General features: G+C 43.0%; 1 protein-coding gene across 2 annotated transcripts in view; it reads left to right on the forward strand.

Moving 5' to 3' along the window:
- The first annotated feature begins 1,120 nt into the window (after window positions 1-1,120).
- Window positions 1,121-22,500, forward strand: part of LOC109513083 (anoctamin-1-like) — a 53,166-nt gene continuing 31,786 nt past the window's right edge. For both annotated transcript variants that reach the window (XM_019865296.1, XM_019865297.1), the window contains exons 1-5: window positions 1,121-1,525; window positions 8,430-8,795; window positions 16,867-16,965; window positions 17,980-18,131; window positions 20,861-20,915. In XM_019865296.1, the coding sequence (XP_019720855.1) occupies window positions 1,430-1,525; window positions 8,430-8,795; window positions 16,867-16,965; window positions 17,980-18,131; window positions 20,861-20,915 (768 nt within the window). In that variant the 5' untranslated portion in view covers window positions 1,121-1,429. The remainder of the gene's footprint in view (window positions 1,526-8,429; window positions 8,796-16,866; window positions 16,966-17,979; window positions 18,132-20,860; window positions 20,916-22,500) is intronic.

A 22,500-nucleotide genomic window follows, 5' to 3' on the forward strand; every position in this document is an offset into this window, starting at 1 on the left:
GGGGGAAAGCGTGGCTTGACGTGTGTCAAGCGTGACACAGACGGATGTAACGGAGAATCCGGCAATTTTTCAAAATAAAACATCTTTCGTATTCCGAAATAAAACGGAATTAAGGCAAGTTCTTTCTGTGCGGCCCGGTACCAAATGCCCTGCGGACCGGTACCGGTCCGCGGACCGGCGGTTGGGGACCCCTGGTATAGAGGACGATGCGGAGGCTCAGAGGGGATTGAGCCTTTTCTGTGTATGGTCACTCTCTCTGGAATGACCTCCCACTGAACATTCGGCAAGCCCCCTCGCTGCACATCTATAAATCTCAAACCTTATGGCCCATGTCCAAATTTCATGTCTTTTCACAAATCAATAGCATTGGGGTCAGTCTCCATGTGCATCTGTTATTTTTCGAAATGATTCAACAATCTAAACTGGCTGAACAAACCTGCCATTATTTTTTTCCCTGAAAAGTGATGGTTTTTGGAGATGTAGGGATTATGCCCGACGCCAGCGATACAGTACATGCCAATTAACAAAAATACTACCCACATTTCTTTTGGTGAAACGATCATCACACACCTCGACCACATTATGCAAAAGAATAATGATAAAACAGTCAGTTGATTTCAGTTTGTACTTTGTTGGTGCGATTTTCTGGAATAAATATTTTTGTTATTGCACTTTGTCTGAGCCTTTGTTTTTGGAATCATTTGGTTCGGTCCTGAACCTGACTGTACAGTTTGTCTATCTGTGTTTATATTTGATTTTCTTTTTGCTTTGTTGTAGTCTGCTGTCTGCTCACTGGTCAATGTTGCAAATGACAACCTGTTCTCCATCGCCTCACCTGAATAAGTCAAGGTTAAAAAAAAAAAAAAAAAACAGAGTATCCTACTGTATGTGCTGACACTCCTTTATCAACATCCTCTGACTTCTGAGTAAATAGGTGGGGACTCTTTGTCATTTACTGTATACATTTTATTTCTTCAAAATGCTTGAATCACAGTTGACTTTTCAGCAATTTCTTTCCACTGCCTGAAAAGCATGAGGGAGACAGTAGGTGGGGGTGGGGGGGGTTGCTTTTGCAATGGATACTGTTGAAGGGGAGACCGACAGGAAGTGAGGGAGTTTGCCTTGTGTTCATCAGAGTTTTATGGCTGTCTAAGTTTAGATGTTGGCTCAAACTCAGCCTCTCAAGTAGCAAGGCTTGTGGGTCAGCACAACCGCTCCACATGGTGACAGAAACAGACAGAAACAGCACTCTCACAGTAAACTTTCAGAGGGAGACAATCACGACGTTGAGAGCCATGAGGGTACTTTGATTCCAGATACAACATAAAATGAAACATCTCAACTAGCAGACAACACAACTGAGGAGAAGAACAGTCAGGACTTTTCAACCTTGCTATTCCTCTTGCACACATCAGTGTCACGACTGACAATGAAAGATGAGGCAGAGCTTAAGGACCTTTCCGGATCTTCAGCGCAGCAGATTCCACATTTTCTGCAAGATGTCGTGTTCCATGGCAAATTTGAGGTGAGTGTCAAGCACACAAAATTTATGTGTCCATCATTTTTGACATTCTTGAGGTGCTCACCCTGATGCGTGATGATACCCATCCCGTTTTAATCAGATGTATGTTAGTCCTGATTGGTAAATCAATGTACCCACATTCTTGTTAAAGTGAAAGCATGTATTGTAATGTGTACAAGTAGTAATTCAAGACAAACTATTATCACAATTAATATCTGAACATGGATTAATAAGGGTAAACCCCTGTGCAATGCAGGTACACTTCATGTACACCTGACATGCGTTGTGTTGTAAAAACGAATGCATGCCACAGGTTTAAAACCCATGCATGGCATGCATTTGTTTTTGCAACACAACGCATGTCAGGTGTACATGAAGTGTACTTGCATTGCACAGGGGTCATCCATCCATCCATCCATCCATCCATCCATCCATCCATGTCCGAATCCTCTCATCTTTACGAGGGTTGCAGGTGTGGGTCTATCCCAGCTGTCATCGGCGAATTGGCAGGGTACACCTTGAAGTGACTGCCAGCCAATCACAGGGCACACAGATGAACAACTATTCGCGCTCACAATCACACCAAGGGACAATTTAGAGTGTTCCATTAATTTGCCACGCATGTTTTTGGAATGTGGGACGAAATCGGACAAACTCCACACAGCAAGGCCTAAGCTGGAATCGAACCCTGCACCTCAGCACTGTGAGGCGGGCGTGCTAACTATTCATACCACCGTACCGCGTGATATTAATCATGTCATTCAAATACAGTATGAAGTCACTGCTCATGTAAATGATTTCTCATGGTAAGCAGATAACAGAAATATCAATATAGAACATTTTATTTCGATAATTCTTCCCAGTGTTCGCATCTTTAAAATGTTTATTTATTTATTTTTAAGAACAGGCTGTCGTGTTACTCATGTGGCCCTTGGGGGGGGGGGGGCTACTTGGTGCTCAAGGGACACTATGTTGTAGACCCCTGCGTTAAAGCATATTCGTGTTGTGAGTCACAAAACCTCGTAGTGCTTTTCAGAGGCATGTATAACACACAGCTGTGTGGTGTCTCTGCCATGTGGCACTTGTTGCATGTGCTGGAGTACAAATTGAAAAGTATGTGTTTGGTTTGAGAGCAAGATAAAGGTTTTGAATTCCGAGGGGGGGGGGCACACAGCACATTACTCCTGCGTCTTATTTCACCAAATAAAATAATTTTCTTATGAGAGCTCTACTCCTCTGTGCAAGTAATTACTGTGTTCTAAATGGGTGGAGTACCTTCGTTCGCGGAACTTCGAGGGAGGATTAGTCATCTTTCTTTCGTGTTGCCAGAAGTTAAAAGTGGGAACATATACTGGAAGTGATCTCAGAAAACATGACACCGATAGTGACAGACACGAGTGACAAATCTTTGAGGTTTTTTTTTTCCTCGCGATTTGCTCTGACTGAATCAAAGAAACTAAATAGCTGCAGTTTGTCAAAACAGTGCAATCCAATCCCGTATGTTTCTCTTGTCTGCTTGATCATTAATACAGTCTCAACTCAACTCATATAGCACTTCCACAACAGCTGCAGCTGTAACAAAGCGCTTTGCAGAGTATAAAACATTTACAACGATACAATACTAACAAACCAACAAAATTAATTCCTACATACACTTTGTTCCCCGTTTAGCCTATTTAAAGGGAAGATGCGAGGAGGTTGTTCCTTATTATGACGGTTTTTCTCAGTCGCTTTGGTACATTTCTCAAATTATTCTTGATTTCTCCAAACAATTCGTTCAAACAGCAAAGCAACATGGATTATTTCCTTTGGAAAACTGTATATGCAGTGCTGTAGGAATTCCACTCCAGTCTTCATACATAGGATGATCTTGGTTTTTGAACCACAAATATTTATCCACGTCCTAGCAAATACCTTTTCTAACTTTGAGCTATTTCAAAAACCTGGCTGATTATTGCATGGTTGATCTAATAATGTTTCCCTTCGTGAGAGAAAGTCAAGATTTACCCGGGATAAAAAGTCTAAAGCAGGGGTGCCCATTACGTTGATCCTGATCGACCGGTAGATCTAGGACTCGTCCCAATTAGATCCGAAAGGTGTAGAGGAGAAAAAAAAAACCATTTGCGTGTCTTTGTACATGTTAGTAATATATTTTTGTGTTAATGTACACTGCACCCTAATCATCCTTTCAGTCTCATTTTCCCCAAAAAATATTTTACAAATAAAATAAAATAAAGCAGGTAAATCTTTAACCTACGGTGGCGCGTGACCTACGTCGGCGGAAGTTGTTAGCGCTCAGCAATCTGCAATTGCAGCTTGTGATCAGAGCTGTTGCGCTATATCTTTGATCATCATTATTCTCATTCATAGTTTGCTTCGTGTACAATTTACCGAGGGCACGGGCAAAGAATAGGAATCTAGAGCACTTTAAAACGGTACGTGTGAGCTACGATAGTCAACAGGCTGCAAAAGTGCATCGCTTGCTTCCGTGTTTGGCTTATCATCGCGCACGTGGGTGTGTGTGTGTGTCTGTGTGTGTGTGTGCGTGTGCGTGCGTGCGTGCGTGCGTGCGTGCGTGCGTGTGTGTGTGTGTGTGTGTGCGCGCGCGTGCGCGTGCGCGGTAAGGGGCGATCCCGGGAGGTTGGTTGAATGAAAAGTCGAAAAAGTTTGGGCACCCCTGGTCTAATTGAAAGAAATAGAGTGAAGAAATATGTTGCACATAATTATGACAAGGCGGCCCGGTGTGCAGTGGTTAGCACGTTGACCTCACAGGGCAGAGGTACTGGGTTCAATTCCAGCTCTGGCCTCCCTGTGTGGAGTTTGCATGTTCTCTGCGTGGGTTTAATCCGGTTTAATCCGCGTACTTCGGTTTCCTCCCACATTCCAAAAAACATGCATGGGGGATAAATGGAACACCCCCTTAAATCAGAATCAGAATCAGAATCATCTTTATTGGCCAAGTATGTAGAACACACACGGAATTTGTCTCCGGTATAACACGCTGCATTAGTATCATCATAAACAAGGACATGACAAATAGGTATGGAAGGACATTTCGTAATGTAAGTGAACCGTAGTGCGGTGGTACCACCCAGTGACAACTGTGAGACAATGTGCAAAGTATCAAGCAGAGCTAAAGTGATCAGTGGTGGAATACAATACTATGACAGTTGTACAGTTGGTGCATAAAATCATTGAACCATTTTAGAGTGACCAGGAGCAGTATTTGTTGTACAAGAAGAGTGACTACGTCAGTGACTGTTTAGGGAGTTCATGGCTAGAGGGAAGAAGCTGTTTAAGTGTCTGCTGGATTTGGTGCGCATGGTTCTGTAGCGCCTGCCTGAGGGGAGTAGCTGGAAAAGGTGGTGGGCAGGGTGCGGGGGATTCAGGAGGATTTTGCGTGCCCTTGTTTTGCTTCTTGCAGTGTGCAAGTCCTCAAGAGTGGGTAGGGCGGGGCCAATGATTTTTTCCCTTGTGTGAGTGTGAGCGTGGATGGTGGTTCGTCTCTGTGTGCACTGAGATTGGCTGGCAACCAGTTCAGGGTGTCCCCCGCCCATTGCCCGAAGACAGCTGGGATGGGCTCCAGCACCCCCCACGACCCTTGTGAGGATAAGCGGATCGGAAAATGGATGGATAATTATGACAACTTGTTCGACCATTTTGCATGTAAATACTAATGTGCTGAACTCATTCCAAAATGTGTGTGTGCTGTGTGAGACAATTGAACAATTATGACACATTTTGATCAACGTGACACCGGCAATTGCTAATATAGGAAAGTGGAGAGATTTATGCATGATTATTTGCATGGATGTAGCAAAGCATTTCAAATGAAGTAGAAACTGTTTTTTGTTTGTTTTTTGATACACACAAGCGACACCATGACGTGAAGACTAAAGAAGTAGTTTTGAGAATTTCAATTCCAATCGAGGAAAAGTACCAAAGCAACTGAGAAAAACTGTATGCAAGCCGAAGATGCACACGGTATGTGGAAAAGGAATAACAAGAATAACTCATCGGGCCTGACTTAGGACAATCTCAAATAACACAAAAGTGCATTTTCACTCTGACAGATTGCCCCCGCTACTGGTGATCCACCAAGATTGTGGCCTTTTAGCCCCAAAGACCCCAAGTAGTGGATGCGAAACTGCGTGGTCACTCATTCTCACAGATGATGTGGGCAACAGGTTTAAATGTTGGAGGTGGAGGCAGCCATATTTAAAACATTTTTGTTTTTTTTTGCTGTGGGTAACGCTGATGGCTTTTACTGTGGAACAAATGGGAGAGCGCTAAAGTGTACAATGAAGTTTGAAGCGATGGAACTGAAAGATAAACAAACATGTTACTAACTTAGCGAAAAGAAATAGGTCACTGATCATTTTGGCGAATCCAGCAACTGCATCACAGCCATGTTTAGTCAGAACTCATCTTGAGCACCTATCCTAACGTAACATTGCATTGAAAACTGGGGACAGCACGCCCGAAAGGCTGCTCTGACAGAAGCCAGCACCAAACAATTGTCACATTGTGCTGAAATGACGCAGGCGCAAGGAAATGCAGAATTTTGTCGTACGGGAATGGCTCCAAGACAGCTCTAAGATCATTTGGAAGCTCCAGAGTTGCATATGCTTCTAAAGTGTAATTGTCTTTATTCATCAATATTCTGAAGAGAAATTGTGTTATTTTAGTCGTAAATACAGTAGTTCATTTGTATCTTTGCATAGCCAGAAAAACTTTTCAGAATATGATTCATTTATTAGTAGTGGCACCTATTTTTTTTCGACACCCTCCATTCTCATTCTGCCAACCTTCGACCTTTTTTTAAAATTTTTTTTTAACTGGACTAGTGAGCCATTTCAAATGTCATTTTTAGTATATGCCACAGGCCACTGAAAAATTGATGGCAGGCTTCATATGGACCCCAGGCTGTAGTTTGGACATCCGTGATATAAAGCATGAGGATAGGACGGCAGTGCACTGTACCAACTCCAAGGCACAATTCATCCATTCATCCATCCATTCATTTTCTGATTCACTTTAGCCTCACAAGAGTCGCAGTGGGTGCTGGAACCTATCCCAGCTGTCTTCGGGCAGTAGGCGGGGGACACCCTGAACCGGTTGCCAGCCAAACACAGGGCATACAGAGACAAACAACCATCCGCGCTCACACTCACACCTTGGGACAATTTAGAGCAGGGGTGACAAACTCATTTTTGTTGGGGGCCACATTGTAGTTACGGTTTGCCTTGGAGGGCTGCTGTGAATTTTGGTAAACCATATAGAGGTACATGTAAATGTTTAATCCCCTCCACATATTACATACACAAGCGTACAACAAATTGATGAATAACTATAGTTTTAAAATCAGAACTTAAGAATAATGACTGTCATTGTGGATTACTTATGACAATTTGAAATTTTGATTCACACTTTAGCAAGCATCATGGAACTTGACATGCTTAATTTGCTTTTGTGGACCGCATAAAATGATGTGGAGGGCCCCCGGGCCTTGACTTTGACACCTATGATTTAGAGTGTTCAATCAGCCTGTCATGCATGTTTTTGGAATGTGGGAGGAAACCAGAGTACCCAGAGAAAACCCATGCAGGCACAGGGAGAACATGCAAACTCCACACAAGAAGGTCGGAGCCAGAATCGAACCCTGAACCTCTCCACTGTGAGGCCGACGTGCAAACCAGTCGGCCATCGGGCCACCTATTATTATTATTATTATTATTATTATTATCCTGATCCAGTTTATTATAATTGTTGTAATATTCTTCTTCTTCTTATTATTATTATTATTATGAAAACCTGATGTGCTAGAGACAAATGAAAGTAGGAATCAACACAAAAAAAAAACTATCTGGAAAAACTCACTTGCATCTCTGATTAGTCCAAATTTGTCGACCAGTGTAGCCTGTGTTATTGCAAGTAACTTTTGTGGCTCTTATAACCTTAAACCTAACTTGTTGACATTAGCAATGTGTCTTTAAAATTGTTTTCATTGTAACGGCCCTGCAGTTATGGGTCACAGGACCTAAAATGCTGTTAAGACTTAGGTACATTTCGATGGTCTGTTAAGCAATGAATGTAAACAGATTAAGACCTGAATCTGGGATTGAATAAAAAAGCCGGGGGTGTGAGTGGATTGGATAGCGGCGAGCCTGTGTGTGTATATGGAAGACAGCAGAGAGTGAGAGCAGACAGCAAAGTTATGTGTTGTTATTTTTGGGAGTCGACAAAAAAAATTCTGTCAAAAACAAAACAAATGGCACAATATGTTAGACATGCTGAAGCTGACTCCTTCCTGTTTTAGCCAAACAAGTCGCAAGTCCTAAAAGTAGCAACTTATGACTGACTCTGGTCATATGACTTGAGTCCCACAATTCTGCTCGCAGTGACCTCAATATCATACAAAACAGCCCAAAAATGGGTGTGGCATGTTGCTGTAGCTTGCATATTTCATACAACTAAAACAGCTTGGTGTCCAAATGTCGCTTGAGAACACAGATGCATAGCGCATTTGTAAAGGGCATTGATATCTTATGCGGCATTGTGTGAACATTTATTCCCATTAAATTGGGAAAAGTAATCAAAGCAAATAAATGACTTAACTCATTGATTTAAACATTGATTCCAGGTCAAAATTATGAGAAAGAGATGGCTCTGTTTTTAGAAGTGCTAATACAATTGTTGCAGAATTTCTCCAAGATAAGGTTCTCTACATCTATAGCAAGACTTCAATAATTAATTAAAGCAGCTCCAGTCATATTTGTGAAGCATTCAAAAAAAAAAAAAAAAAAAAAAAGTAAAAGCACCAACACATTTTCTTCCAGATGCTTTTGCCACATCCCAAATGCTAAATCTTTCGCATTGTCTGTCTGTGTCTTGTACATGTTGTCAGCTGCTGAAGACTCTTACCCCAGAGGAAAATGGCCATTGTCAACGTGGCCTCTACTTTCAAGATGGTCAGCGGCACGTGGACTACGTTCTCACCTACGCTTTGAAGAAATCGTCTCCGGGACGTTCCATTCGCTACTCAACACATTTGCTGACGGAAAACGCTGTTGCCCGCAGCCTGCGCCGTAGCCATCAGCCCTCATCTACTGAAAAAGGCTCGTTATCGTCACAAACCTCAACGCTATCCAATGTGGATCTACACTCTCCGGGAGAGCACTTTAGTGGCCAGGAGGATCAAAAAAACTTCAGGAGAGAGGAGTTTGAAGGGAAACTTCGAGATATGGGCCTGGAACTGGAGATTGATGAGGACGTGAGTTTTATCATCTTTTTTATTTGTCCTGACTATAAATGTAATTAATGATTTCAAATGCAACCAAGTTATGATGTCTGTAGAGTGGCATTCATATCAGAGTAGTTCTGTAACCCGATCTGGTGGCTATGTATAACCAATGTCCTCATGTGTGACCCAATTCTGCAGCACTTAAATAGAAAAGGCAGTATTGCTTACTAACTCGGTTGGCCTGAAGAATCAGAAACCATAATACTAGATTCATAGTGTCCGCTCGAGTGAATGACTCACAACTTCTTGTGCATGTAAAGATGGCCTGTAACGTCACGCAAAGGGAGAACAGAATGACCCCCTCTTGGGAAAGATCTGGAAACTTCTGCTTGCAAACAGGAAACTGCTTGAAGCAAGTTCCCACGCTGTGTCAGAGTTACACTCAAAAGGCTTCAATAGGACCCCAAATGTTTTTGTTTTACATACTGTCTATGATTATGTATTGTTGGATGTGGATTAGATTTATCATTTGGCTTGTGCAACTGGCAGCCCGCGGTTTCACGTTTACAACATGGTAAATGGTCTGTCGCTTATATAGCGCTTTTCTACCTTTGCTACTCAAAGAGCTTGATACTGTTTTTCTCATGTTCCTACTGATGCCGCGGTATTAGGAGCAACTGGGGGTTCAGTCCCTTGTTCAAGGACACTTCTACAAATTTCCAATGGCTGGGGATTGAACTCCCAACCTCTGGATTGGGAGACTACCACTCTATCACTGAGCCGCACCGCCAAGCTTGCAACCGTTCTTCAATAATGTACCAAGATGATTCCTGAGGTACAATGAACCTGAGTACTTTGGAAATGAATAATGGTCATTCTCACAGTGCAGAGGTGCAGGGTTCGATTGCGGCCCTGGCCTTCCTGCTTGGAGTTTGCATGTTCTCCCCATGCCTGTGTGGGTTTTCTCCGGGTACTGCGGTTTCCTCCCACCTTCCAAAAACATGCATGGCAGATTAATGGAACACTCTGCGATTGGCTAGCAACCGGTTCAGGGCGTATCCCACCCTGTGCCCAAAGAGAGCTGAGATAGTCTCCCGCATGCCCTGCGACCTTTGTGAGCAGTTCAGATAATGGATGGATGGATGAACAGCCATTCCAGCAGACAACAAATAAATGTTGCCGTGCTTGCATCAAGTGAATGTTGGCATGTCAACACGAACCATGGAAACATGGAAGTGCTGTGTTCATAGAGACCAAGCTGAGGTAGTTGGATATCACATCTTCACCTTTCGCTCTCTCTTTACGACCTGACACAAAACAGCAATTATTTAAATAATCTGGCCAGACCCGTCGCCAGACTTAACCCTAAAGGGTGTCACATGAATTGCATGGGGTGCTCCAAATATTATTAACACCCTAGAGACAGTACTTACTTTGATGCTGTTATACTAAGAGTTTAGCAGCACTGCCGCTCCCAGTCAGTGGTGATGAGTGGTGCCCTTTGCGACAAACACTAGCAAGTCCCGACGACATTTACAGTACATCTACATTGACCCCGCCCTGAGTATGTCGACGGCGCAGTCGTATAGGAGGTGGCAAAGTGAAGCGATTTGTGAAGATACCTCATTCAGGTGCTCCTTGGAGATGTATCATGAAGCCACCATCGCTTTTGATGGTTTGTTTCATTCTAACTCTATCCATCCATCCATTTTCCAATTCGTTTATCCTCACACGGGTCGCAGGCGTGCTGGAGCCTATCCCAGCTGTCTAGGGGCAGTTGGCAGGGTACACGCTGAACCCGTTGCCAGCCAATCACAGGGCACACATAGATGAACAACCATTCGCGCTCACAATCACACTCACACTTAGGAACAATTTAGTGTTCCATTTACCTGCCATGCATGTTTCTGGAATGTGGGAGGAAACTCGAGCACCTGGAGAAAACCCACGCAGGCAGGGGAAGAACATGCCAACACCACACAGGAAGGCCAAAGCCAGAATCAAACCCACGACCTCTGCACTGTGAGGCAATGGGAAATAAAAGGGGAAAAAGGCAAAGAAAAAATTAAATCAAGCTTAATTTTGATGTTTGAAGGGTTTTTGCATCCCATAATTTCTTGAAACGAGTTGAAAAGGCTATTTTGCAGACCCCAATGTAATAAGTACCTCCTTATATGCTGTACTCTTGATAGTGCAAGGGAGTCACATGAACGAGGAATATTGGAAATTTAACGTCGCCTAATGTTCGAAAATGGCTGTCACTAGTGCGGAGAGGATTTGTCAATTTCCTTATGGCCCTCCTTGGACAGGGGTTCTTTTATTTCTCCATAAAGTCGAAGAAAGACCCAACACCAAGCCATCTTTTCTGCAGTTTATCACATCACAATACAAATCGATTCGGGCTTCTGAGTTTCAGATTCAGGAAAAATCTAGTCACAAGTATATATAGAGACAATATGACCATGAGAGGTGGGCAGTTACACTTTCATGCAAATCCTGGAAACAAAGAAATTAAAATGTCATCTGACCCGCTTTGGCTAGAAAAGTTGGGAGTGGTGATGTGAGACCAGACCACAACTACCCCCTATTGCAGGCATGTCCAGCTCCAGGCCTGGAGGGCCGCCGTCCTGCCTGTTTTCCGTCTCTCCCGGCTGCAACACGCCTGATTCAGACGATCAGCTCATCAGCCAGCTCTGAAGCAGCATTAGAACGATCCTGCTTATTCAAAAATCAGGTGTGTTGCTCCTGGAAGAGCTAGAAAACAGGCAGGACAGCGGCCCTTGAGGACCGACTTTGGATACCCCTGCCCTATTGTCTTGACAGTTTCTTCCTGTAGAGGCGCTTGGTGTCTCTTAATGAGGAAAACGTTTGGTCTATAAAATCCCAAATATTAACAAGTGATTGCGGTTTTCTGACATTAAGCGACAAAAGCTTTTTTTATGCTTATGTTCAGCGAGACTTTCCCATGTGCCAGTCTACCACCGTGTCCTTCACTCTCGTTATTCATAAATATCGACATAGCCTATTTCACAGGCATGTCATGTCCCATTGTACAATGCTACAAAAAAAACAAAAACAAAAACAAAAAAAAAAACAACAAACCTGATTTGGACAAGAGTGATACTGGTTTGGCCACCATGTGCATTTCTGATGTTGCTCACCGTGGTCCAAGGAATACTCAGAGAGTTGGTGTGAATGCTTAATCGCATGGAAAATTCAAGGGAACATTGGTCTCAGTCATAACACATTTTGATACACTACCCTACAACATGCTCATCTGAGATGCTTATTATGAAATGTATTAACGTGTGCAAATGGAACTTGCCCGTGACAGTTTGGCTCTGTCATAAATGAGAGAACATTTTTTTGGTGAATTTTAAAAAATCAGGTTGAAGAAATGATTTTAAAATTGGTGTAATATGCTCCCACCTTCTGGTCTTCGTCAGGACAGGTCCTGCTAGTTGTAGTCCTGAAATACTGCACTCTTTTTGGGAGGACCAGAAAATTGGGGCATTACAATAACCCATCTGGATGATGATAAAATCATGCATTTGTGTCTCTGTGTTTGAGAAAGAATGGAGCAGCATCTGGCTATGTTCTTAAAGTGGGGGGGAAGAAACATTTTTGGGTTATATTTTCAATGTGTCGAATGAAAGTGGGAGGAACAGTGGCCGACAGCTGGACACACATCCCTCACAGTTCAGAGGTTATGGGTTCAAATATGGGCTCTGGGCTGCCTGTGTGGCGTTTGCACGTTCTCTCCGTGCCTGTTTTCTCTGGGTCTTCCGGTTTCCTCCCACATTCCATAAGCATGCATGGTCAGTTAAATGAAGGCTTGTCCATAGGTGTGGGAATGTGAGTGTGAATGGTTGTTTTTCTTTATGTGCCTTGTGACTGGCGACAAGTTCAGGGTGTACCTGGCCTCTCTGTAGAGTCACCTCGGATAGGCTCCAGCACCCTGGTGAGGATAAGCAGTGCAGCGGATGGATGGATGGACAGTGGCTGTCATTTGTTTTATAGTTTCTCCTTCTGGGATTCAGGACCAATGATTAAAACTTGAGTTTTGGCCTGGTTAAGAAAGAGAAAGTTCTCCGCCATCTGGGATTTGATATCGAAATGCAGAAAAAGAGCACGTTGGACTAGTGTCATCAAGACATATGGAGATGTACAGCTGCGAGTTATCAGCGCAGCTGTGGAAGTCCCCTCTGTGATCCCTGATGACACTGCCAAGGGGAAACAAAATCCCCCTTGGCAAAAGGGAATAAAACAAATAAATGGGACAGGGCCCCAAATTAATGTGACACACCATGTCATCTCATGGATTTTCAAGGAGCACGTATCTAAACTTACCATAAAAGTTCTGTCAGTGAGGTAATGTTTTGGTCATTCCTGGCAATTGTTGACTTTCTGTCCCCAGAATATAAATGGCAATATTTTATTAAAAGAAATGTCTATGGTGAAAAGCTTTTATTTTAGAATGAGGTCTACTTTATATTATGAACACAAAATAATGCATGCAAAATATTTCTCATTTTCTTTTAATTACCTTCTTTTTGATCATATACTCCTCTTTTACAATGTCCTCAAAGCAAATTTTCAGTTTCAATGAGTCATTTGTGATATAATTATAAAAAAGAAATGCACAGCATTTTCCACAGCAATTTCAGAGAGAGAGAGAGAGAGAGAGAGAGAGAGAGAGAGAGAGAAGAAAATGCGAGATAGTGTCAGTAATCAGCAAAACGGGTGCCCGTTAGTGACTGATGGACTGAGAGATCAGTTGGTGCTTGACCAGTTTAGTGATGATTAAACTGACCAGACCCATTTCTGTCAGTGCTTAGTCGGTCATTTTTTAAAACCCTTTCATGCACCAATAATGATCACCTGTAACCTGATAGGCTGTCCACTGTAGTAACTGCTGTCCATGAAAGGGTTGACGTTCCTGTCATTCATCAATCGTCAGCAAAACAGGGGTCCCCGACAGAGGGACCAATCGTCAGTGCTGACGAAATGCCCACCTGTTGGATTAAAACAGTGGTCCCCAAACTATGGCCCGGGGGCTGGATCCGGCCCACCTCTGCATTCGGTCCGGCCCCCCTGAAAATGACCACAGAGTATTTTGATTTATTTTTCATCTATGTGGATTTGAATTTGATCATAAAGTTGGGCTATTGCCATAAAATGTTCCTTAGTTTGCAACTATTTTCATTATTAACTTTTAATTAGTAACTATTTCATAAACACATATAATATAACGTGACATTTGTTGCATCTTTCTGCGGTCTGTGCCGTTATCTGGCAACCCCAGAAAAAAAATATATCCTAAACCCGCCCCTCTTGAAGAGAACGGGATCATGGCGAAAAGGTTGGGTAAGAGAAAAATAGATGCAGAATGCAGGGTATTTAACCCAAAGTGGACAAACGATGATATTTTTGTTCAACGCAAAGAAAAGGCTGTCTGTCTCATCTGTCAAGAGGCGGTGGTGGTATTCAAAGAATACAATCTGCGGAGACACTATGAATCCCATCACAAATACGAGAGCCTGCAAGGACAAATGCGAGTTAACTGTCAAAACTAAAAAGTGGAAATACATTTGTACGCCAAGCTTAGCTGAACCAGTCATCTGTTCGAGGTAGCTTTCATGTTGCTCAACTGATAGCAAGCAGCGGTAAGGAGAGTTTGTCAAGAAATGCATGAATGCTGTCGCGGAGGAGGTGTGTCCCGAGAAGAAAGACGTCTTCAATAGCGTGAGTCTATCAGCGAGTACAATCACCAGACATATTGAAGAAATCGCGGGTAATACTGTATATATGCCCAGCTGCAGCAGAAGACGAAAAAATTATTTTCATTAGCACTGGATGAGATCACGGACGTGCAGGACACAGCGTAACTGCTAATTTTTATTCGTGGAGTTAGCGCGAACTTTGAGATGTGCGAGGAGCTGGCAGCCCCCCAAAGTCTCAACGACTACAACGGGGGAGGATATTTTCGGCAAAGTGCACCAAACTATGGAAGCGTTAGACCTGGACTGGTCAAAGCTGGCCAGCAACACAACTGACGAGGCTCCAAGTATGGTGGGCGCGTCTCGGGGGTCTAATAGGACGCATGAACTGGAAGATGGAAGAACGGGGTTTCAAATTCACTGCCTCATACACCAGCAAGCACGCACTGTGCTGCAAAATATTGACTTGGGATTCTGTTATGAAGGTTGTGGTGTCATGCATAAACTTCATCAGAGCAAAGTTAATTATTTATTTCATAAATGTTGTAATTTATTTCCGAGCTTTTTTGGAGGGTTATTTAGTTATTATTTATTTCATTAACAGTCTTATTATGTATTTCCTGACTTTTGTTCTGTGAAAAATCCAGAAAAGGATATTTCATTTTGTGTGGATTTCTGGAAAACGAAAATTTTTTACATTTAGGCACTCTTGCAGTCACACTTTTTCTGTTACAAACTGACCCCAGCGCCCCATCACAGAAGCGAAAGGTTATGCGGCCCTCACAGGAAAAAGTTTGGGGACCAATGGATTAAAATAATAGACGGTACTTTTTTGGACGTGGACTGACTTGGGTTAGTACTACCAAGTACCGATTCACGTGAAATAAAATGGTGCCATGTTTCGCTCCATTCTAAAATCTGATGCGAGAAGACCTGTTTATTTTCGATTTTCCATGGTGCACATGAACGCAGCAGAGTCCCCACACAGACGAAATAATGTCGTCCACTCGCGCAGGTCTTCACACGCAAAAATATACATTTCCACTTTTGGAAGCAAGTCAGATTTGCCCGTCTCCAAATAAATATATTCAATGAAGTAATGTAGCAATGGTGAAGCCTTGTACTCCCAAGCATGCTTTGGTTGAGGGGAGTTTATGGTGCGCTATCGGCTGCGTCGTCCCCCTCTACTGGCACCTACACCGAGATGTCCGTCTTCTCCCACCGGCTGGAAGGTGCACAGCTATTTTCCCATGGTTACTTGTACTGTATATACATTGACCACATGTATAATTTCATAGGGGTGAAACAACGAAAGGTTGTGGGCCAAAATGTATCGCGATGGGTACTTTCAAAAAATGAATTTGACCCCAATTATTCTCTTTGTTCTTGTTCACACCTTCCACTAATTTACTCTTTCATTAATTTATGTAGTTTTTAAATATGCGTTGATTAAGCTGGTTTCGAACTGGAAGCCTTGCGTTCTTGAAAAACTGAACAAGGAACAAAGATAACACGAACACAAAATTGTTTATCGTTTTTTTTGTATTACCATTAAACTATGTTCCTTGTGTTCATTGCAAAGAACGTTACTTTACACGTAATTTTGTATCATAGTAATAATAATAATAATAATAATAACAGCTGCAATAGGCTCTAGAACGCTTGCGATCCTCGAGAGGAAAAGCGAATTAGAAAATAAATGGATAGACCGATAGATGTATTATTGTTTGTATGATTTGTTCTGTATTAATTGTATTGTGTTATACTTATATTCTACTTCATCCTCTGGTTCATTTGGTGTAAACTATTAATGTTTTGTTTTTAAGTCCAATTTTATATAGTGATTAATAACAGTTTAATTGAAGTTTTTAGGTTTTATTGTTAAACCTGAGCCTGCATCAGCGCTACCAGATCAACACTTGGCGGATAAGCGATAGCTGGAGCCTCAACTTTTCCACTCCCAAGTGTGAACCGTCAGTAGCAAGATGATTGACTCGATATCAGACTTGGCAGCTATCGAATACCCTTTTAACAACCGGTCTGACAAGCATGATTTTATTTCTACTTTGCAATTGTGAAAAGCATTCACAAAACATTCATCAGATTTGCAACTATCAAGAAATCCTCCTTTGTGGAGCAATCCAAAGTTTCAAGGGATGCACCCCAGGCAAACTCATTCAAATTCAAGAGCACTGTCATCCTCCATTTCCTCCACACACAAAGAGAGGGGTCCGGTGTATACATCAATTCTTCTCAAGTCACCCCGATGCCACGAACATGGGTTAATTCTCCTTACATTTACTGGTGTACACTTATTTTGCATGTGTTTACTGTTGGTACACTGTTGTAATAACATATTGTTTGTGTCTTGTTCGCCATAGTCCAAGATTCTAGGTGTGGGCTTTGTGAAAATTCATGCTCCTTGGAATGTTCTTTGTCGAGAAGCAGAGTTCATGAAGCTTAAGATGCCCACCAAAAGGGTAAGGATTCATGACACTTTCCATTGAAGTTGTGATTCATCAATACCAGGGGTGCCCGATATGTCGATCGCGATCGACATTAGCTCGTGTACTGGTACCAAGGAGGGGGTGTAGAGGGAAAAAAAAACTGTTTCTGTGTGGGTTTTATTAATATGATATATTTTTGTGTTAGTGCACACTGCACTCTTAGCATCTTATCAGTCTCACTTTCACAAAAATTATTAAAAAAAAATAAAAGAACATTTAAAAAGCGGGTCACCTTTAACCTACGGTGGCACATGACCTGCATCACCAGGAGTTGTTAGCAGTCAGCAGTCTGCAATTGCAGCTTGCAATCGGGGCTGTTGCGCTATATCTTTTCTTGTTATTCTTATTCTTATTCAGAGTTTGTTTCATGTACAATTCATCAAGGGCACTAGCAAAGAATGGGAATCTGGAGGGCCGAGAGAAGCATTTTAAAACAGTACATGTGAGCTACGATAGTTAACACGCTGCAAAAGTGTGTCCCATGCCTCCTTGTCAGGTCTCGACGAAGGTAGGCAGTGATTTGCTTTTCACAAACTCACAAACTTTTGTGTCTACTTTATCTTTATGTTTCCTTCATCATAGGGGCCGTTATGGCTGTTGCCCATCATGGCATGTATGTGCGCGTATGCAGTCACGGGTCGATCGTAGGAGGTTGGTTGATCAAAAAGTAGATCTTCGGTCAAAAAACATTGGGCACCCCTGATCTATAAAGATAGTTGTCAGTTTTTCACTAGTTTTCATGAACTGTGATAACCTTGCTCTGAAAAAGGTTAGCAGGGGAGCCAAATGATGTCTTCATGGACAGAATAAATTTAAGTGTGTTGTTTTTCCGTTTTTAGTCTGTGTGTGTGTGTGTGTGTGTGTGTGTGTGTGTGTGTGTGTGTGTGTGTGTGTGTGTGTGTGTGTGTGTGTGTGTGTGTGTGTGTGGGTGTGTTGTGTGCAAGCCCATGCACATACATGGACTTACAAATGGGTTTTTGTTCGTAGGTATATGAAGTCAAAAAGTCAAGCGGTGTTATAGAGAAGCTTAATTTACTCGTCAGTAAAGTTCTTGAGCCTCTTCATCCTCATGTTGAGGAGCGCCAACCAAAGAACATCAAACACCTGTCACACACTTTCTCCAGGGAAAAGCAACACCTGTAAGTACACTTTTTTATTTTTACATCTTAACATGTTTAGGTAGGAAGAACAATAAAATGAACTTCTGGTTCCATGCATTGCTCTGTTAGCTCTTTGGCCAATCTCGAGCAATCTGATCCTCTGTTTTTATTGTTCTGTATTCTTTATTTAGCTCGCATGATAGTTGTTGCTAAACAAAAATGCTTGGTTTTAGGTGCGATTGCTTCCAAACCAACCTGTGATAGTTTGCATTACCAACCCTTAGACTTGACCAGTGGTCAAATGAGAGAAAAATAACTAAACCTATACTGAAGATTACCATAAGAAGAACGTTTTGCGTATAATAGAAGACACAAAATTGCTTGCAGTTTAGTGAGTGTGAGTGGCTGTCAACCTTTATGTATCATCTTTATGATTGAGCAAAGGAATGTCAGCGCAGATTACCTCGTCCCCCATGATGGAAAGGTGTTTGTAAGTGTAGGATGGAGGATCTTGTCAATATTTGTGAAGAAGATCGGGGGCGGCATGGCTGAGTGGTTGAGTGGTGGTTTCCTAACCCAGAGGCTGATAGTTTGATCCATTGCGGCCATGTAAAAGTGTCCTTGAGCATGATACGAAATCCCCAGTTGCTTCTGATGCTGTGCCATCAGTAGGTGAATGAGAAAAAAACTGCGTGAAGGGCTTTGAGTACCTGAGGTAGAAAAGTGCTATACAAGTGACAGCCCACTTACCATATACGTATCTCGGTATTTTCATGGATGAAGCTGTCACTTCTTTTCCCAGACAACTGTGAGAGTAGGAAGAGGCTTCATGACAAGCTCCTCCATTGTGAATAAATGCTGTTAATACTGCCATCCCTCCATCCATCAACCTTCGACCAATTATCTGAGGTCGTGTCACGGGCGCAGCAGGTTTAGCAGGGAAGGCGGGACCAAATCACCAGGCAACATTGTGACTGGCTAGCTTGTTTAAGCCCGAAAATGATTTTTTTTGGCACTTCAGGGTGGTGGGGGTGGATGGAGTGATTTGACCGACATGCATCAAAATTGATTTGTTGATAAGGTAGCGCAGGACAGCTGATGTGTACCAAACTTATTCCTCAATGGGGAGTGGGAGGTTGTTGGGGGGTTGTTTTAGCTGGCCCTGATGCATGACAACTTCACCTGAAATGGAGTGGCAATTCGTAATGTGGGTGTCATTTGCTGTAGATGATGAGTACCTTCGGTGAGAAAACCGGTTGATCTATTACGTATTTTCCCAAAAACACATTTCAAACTATGACTGTTGGGATTTCAGGTGCGCTAAAGTGACTCTCTGTCAATATTCATTCATTTTCCTATCCGCTTTATCCTCACAGGGGTCACAACGGGTATTGGAGCTTGTCTTGTTCTTGGACTAGGTGGACTCAGGATTTTTGATCAAGAATGATTGAGACCAGGCCTGACCTTTATTGTGGCTTTTCAGGACAATTCAGTTTTTAAGAAGAATACGATGACATAATTTGTAGAAAAAGTGAAACAACAACTTTTCTTAGATTTGAGATTTATTTCATTGCAATATTTGTAAAACAACATCATAGAATTAGTTTTTGTTGCAAACATGAAGGGGAAAAAAGATACTGGTCATATTGTTCAGTTTCTTCTTTGTGATTTTTTTTTTTAGATATATACAGTCTTGGTCTTTTCTCGGTCTCAACCTCCAAAAGACTTTGTTGTGTCTCTGGCTTGAAACTCTCTCATCTCGATAATGCCTTTGTCATGTTTTGCGTGGTGGTAGTTGGAGAACCGGAAAAAGCAGGGAGGGGCAGGGTTGGCTGACCGAGATGTATTTAACAAAAAAATACCAACAGGAGTACAATGGAAAAAAACTCACTCAAATACTCAAAGTCCAAAAAAAAACACAGGAACCAAAGTAACAAAAACCTATGACACTAAACAAAACATGACAGGAGCACACTGACAATCACAGCTCACACTGTCCTTGGGCGGAGCTGGGGTTCTCCCTCTTCACTTGCCACCGCTGAGGGAATCCTTGTGAGTTTATTTTCCTCCGCTTAGTAATATGCTTAAATTTAGCAGGTCGTCTCATCTGATCTGAGGTCGTATTGGCCAAGCAAGATTTCTTGGCATGACGGGGCCTGGTGGGTCCGCTGGGTCCATTCTTGGCCAGTTCGTACTGTTAGGCTTTGCGAAAGATGAATACAGGACCCACACACAGACACAATGAACTCAGAAGGGTTTTATTGCCAGGAAGTGGGACAGGTCGAGGTGGCAGGAACAGAAAGGTATTCAAAATGACCAATGCAAGGAGTACAGGAACACAGGAGTGTAATGGCTTGGAATATGCGAGTAGGGCAGGAAAGATCGCTGACGAACTGGCAACAGGTGGCTGTTGAGGCTGGCTTTTATGCTGCAAATGGCTGATGAGATGAAGACTCGCAGTTGTGTAGGGGAGGCAGGTGCACTGATTAGGGAGGCGCCCAGCCCACACTGAAAAAGAGTAACAAAACAAAACAGAGGGGCGGCGCCATGGACAACCAATGTATTCTAACAGTCTTGGTCTCGGTTGGTGTGGTCTTGACCACACTATTAACTATTTTTCCAAAAAAGTGATTAGGGACTAAAAACTCCTCAATTCTCATCGTATTTCGCTTGCAGCACAGTGACTTTCCTTGCTGAGGACTTGGCAACAGTGGGGGTGCTTTTGTTGTGAAATGTTGATATTTTTGTGTGCTTCTGTGTGTCACCAGGTTTGACCTTTCAGACAAGGATTCCTTTTTTGACAGTAAAACCAGGAGCTCAATAGTAAGTCACACTAAGATCTGTCATCAATTATTCACAACTCCAGAAAACATCCAAGCATTAGTGCTTTCTGTTCTGAAGTTTTGACTGTGGATTCCATTGCGCCAAATAAGACCAAAGATGTCAGTAAGTAAAAAGTCACCATGGAGAAATGTCCCGCTGGTTAAACCTAAAAAAAAAGAGTATCTACACAAGTAGAGTGCAGTTGGCGCAAAACTAAACTACAGGTTCATTATGAGGTATACAAAGACAGTCTTCATATCTACAAGAAGGAATTGAAAAATGCCAGACAACCGTTCTTTTCAGAGGTGATCAATAGAAACAGTAATTATTGCCTATTATGGGTAACAAAAGGTAAAGACAGCAGTGGATCCAAGAGTGAATGGGAAGGAGGAGAATTGTACGGTCAAGTGGTCGCTGGAAGAAAACGCTGAGCCAGGCTGGGCAGGGAGGCACTCGAAATAGGCAGTCAAGATCAAATGGTGAGGCACAAAAATTCAAAATGGCAAGCGTGTGACAACACATCACAGTACCCCCCCCCCCAGCCCCCCAATGGCCGCCACCTGGAGGGGGAGATCCCGGAGGGCAGAGGTCGCTGAAGGAAACAATCAAATATACTGAACCCACAAATCCACTCTATATCAAATCAAACACACTGAAATTTTATGACTTGGTTAACTTTAAAATAGCCCAATTAATGTACAAAGTACACTATAACCTGCTCTGCAAAAATACTCAGAAGCTGTTTGAAATTCAGACTCGCTTGGGCTCTGGCGCCAGTCCTCTTGAGAGGGTTTGAACTCTCTTCCACTGTGGAGTTCCCAACATTGAGAGACATTTAGCAGGTGTGGGCATACTTAATGAACCCCGGCTTGGCACCTGTACCTTGGGGTTCACCCCAGCGGACAAGAAGACGGTGGTCACCAACCTGGCAGACCCACTTGGATTGTGAGGATTTGCTGGGAACATCTGGCAGAATCCCTTATCAGAAATACTGTAGTCTGAACTCCCACCTCCGGCAGAGCTTTTTACAACATCCCTGGGGAGGCAGGGACACTGAGTCTGAGTGGACAATGTTCAGTGCCTCCATTGTTGAGGCGGCCAATCGGGGCTTTGGTCATAGGGTGGTTGTTGTCTCTTGTGTGTCTCGCCAATCCCTGAACCCGCTGGTGGACACTGGCGGTCAAGGGTGCAGTCAAGCTGAAGGAGTCCTGTCAGGCCTTTTTGGCATGTCGGACTCTAGAGGCAGCTGACAGATACCGACTGGCCAAGTGGAACACAGCTTTGGCAGTCCCCGAGGCATGGGAGTTCTGTGAGGCCATGGGAAACAACTTCCGCTGGATTCGAAGAAATTTTGGTTTTACCATCCGCTTTATCATGAGGGGGAAGCAGTGCACCTTTCGCACGGTGTATAATGGCGATGGGGCACTGCTGACCTGGACTAGGCGTTGTGAGTTGGTGGGGAGAATACTTCGAAGACCTCCTTACTTCCACCGACAGACACACCTACCTTTGTGGAAGCAGAGACTGGAGTTTTTGAGGTTGACTCTTCCTTTTTCTGGGGCTGAGGTCACCGAGGTGGTTAAAT

This window comes from Hippocampus comes, unplaced genomic scaffold (assembly GCF_001891065.2).
Source record: "Hippocampus comes isolate QL1 unplaced genomic scaffold, H_comes_QL1_v1.1 scaffold180, whole genome shotgun sequence".
In the NCBI taxonomy this organism is placed as follows: domain Eukaryota; kingdom Metazoa; phylum Chordata; class Actinopteri; order Syngnathiformes; family Syngnathidae; genus Hippocampus; species Hippocampus comes.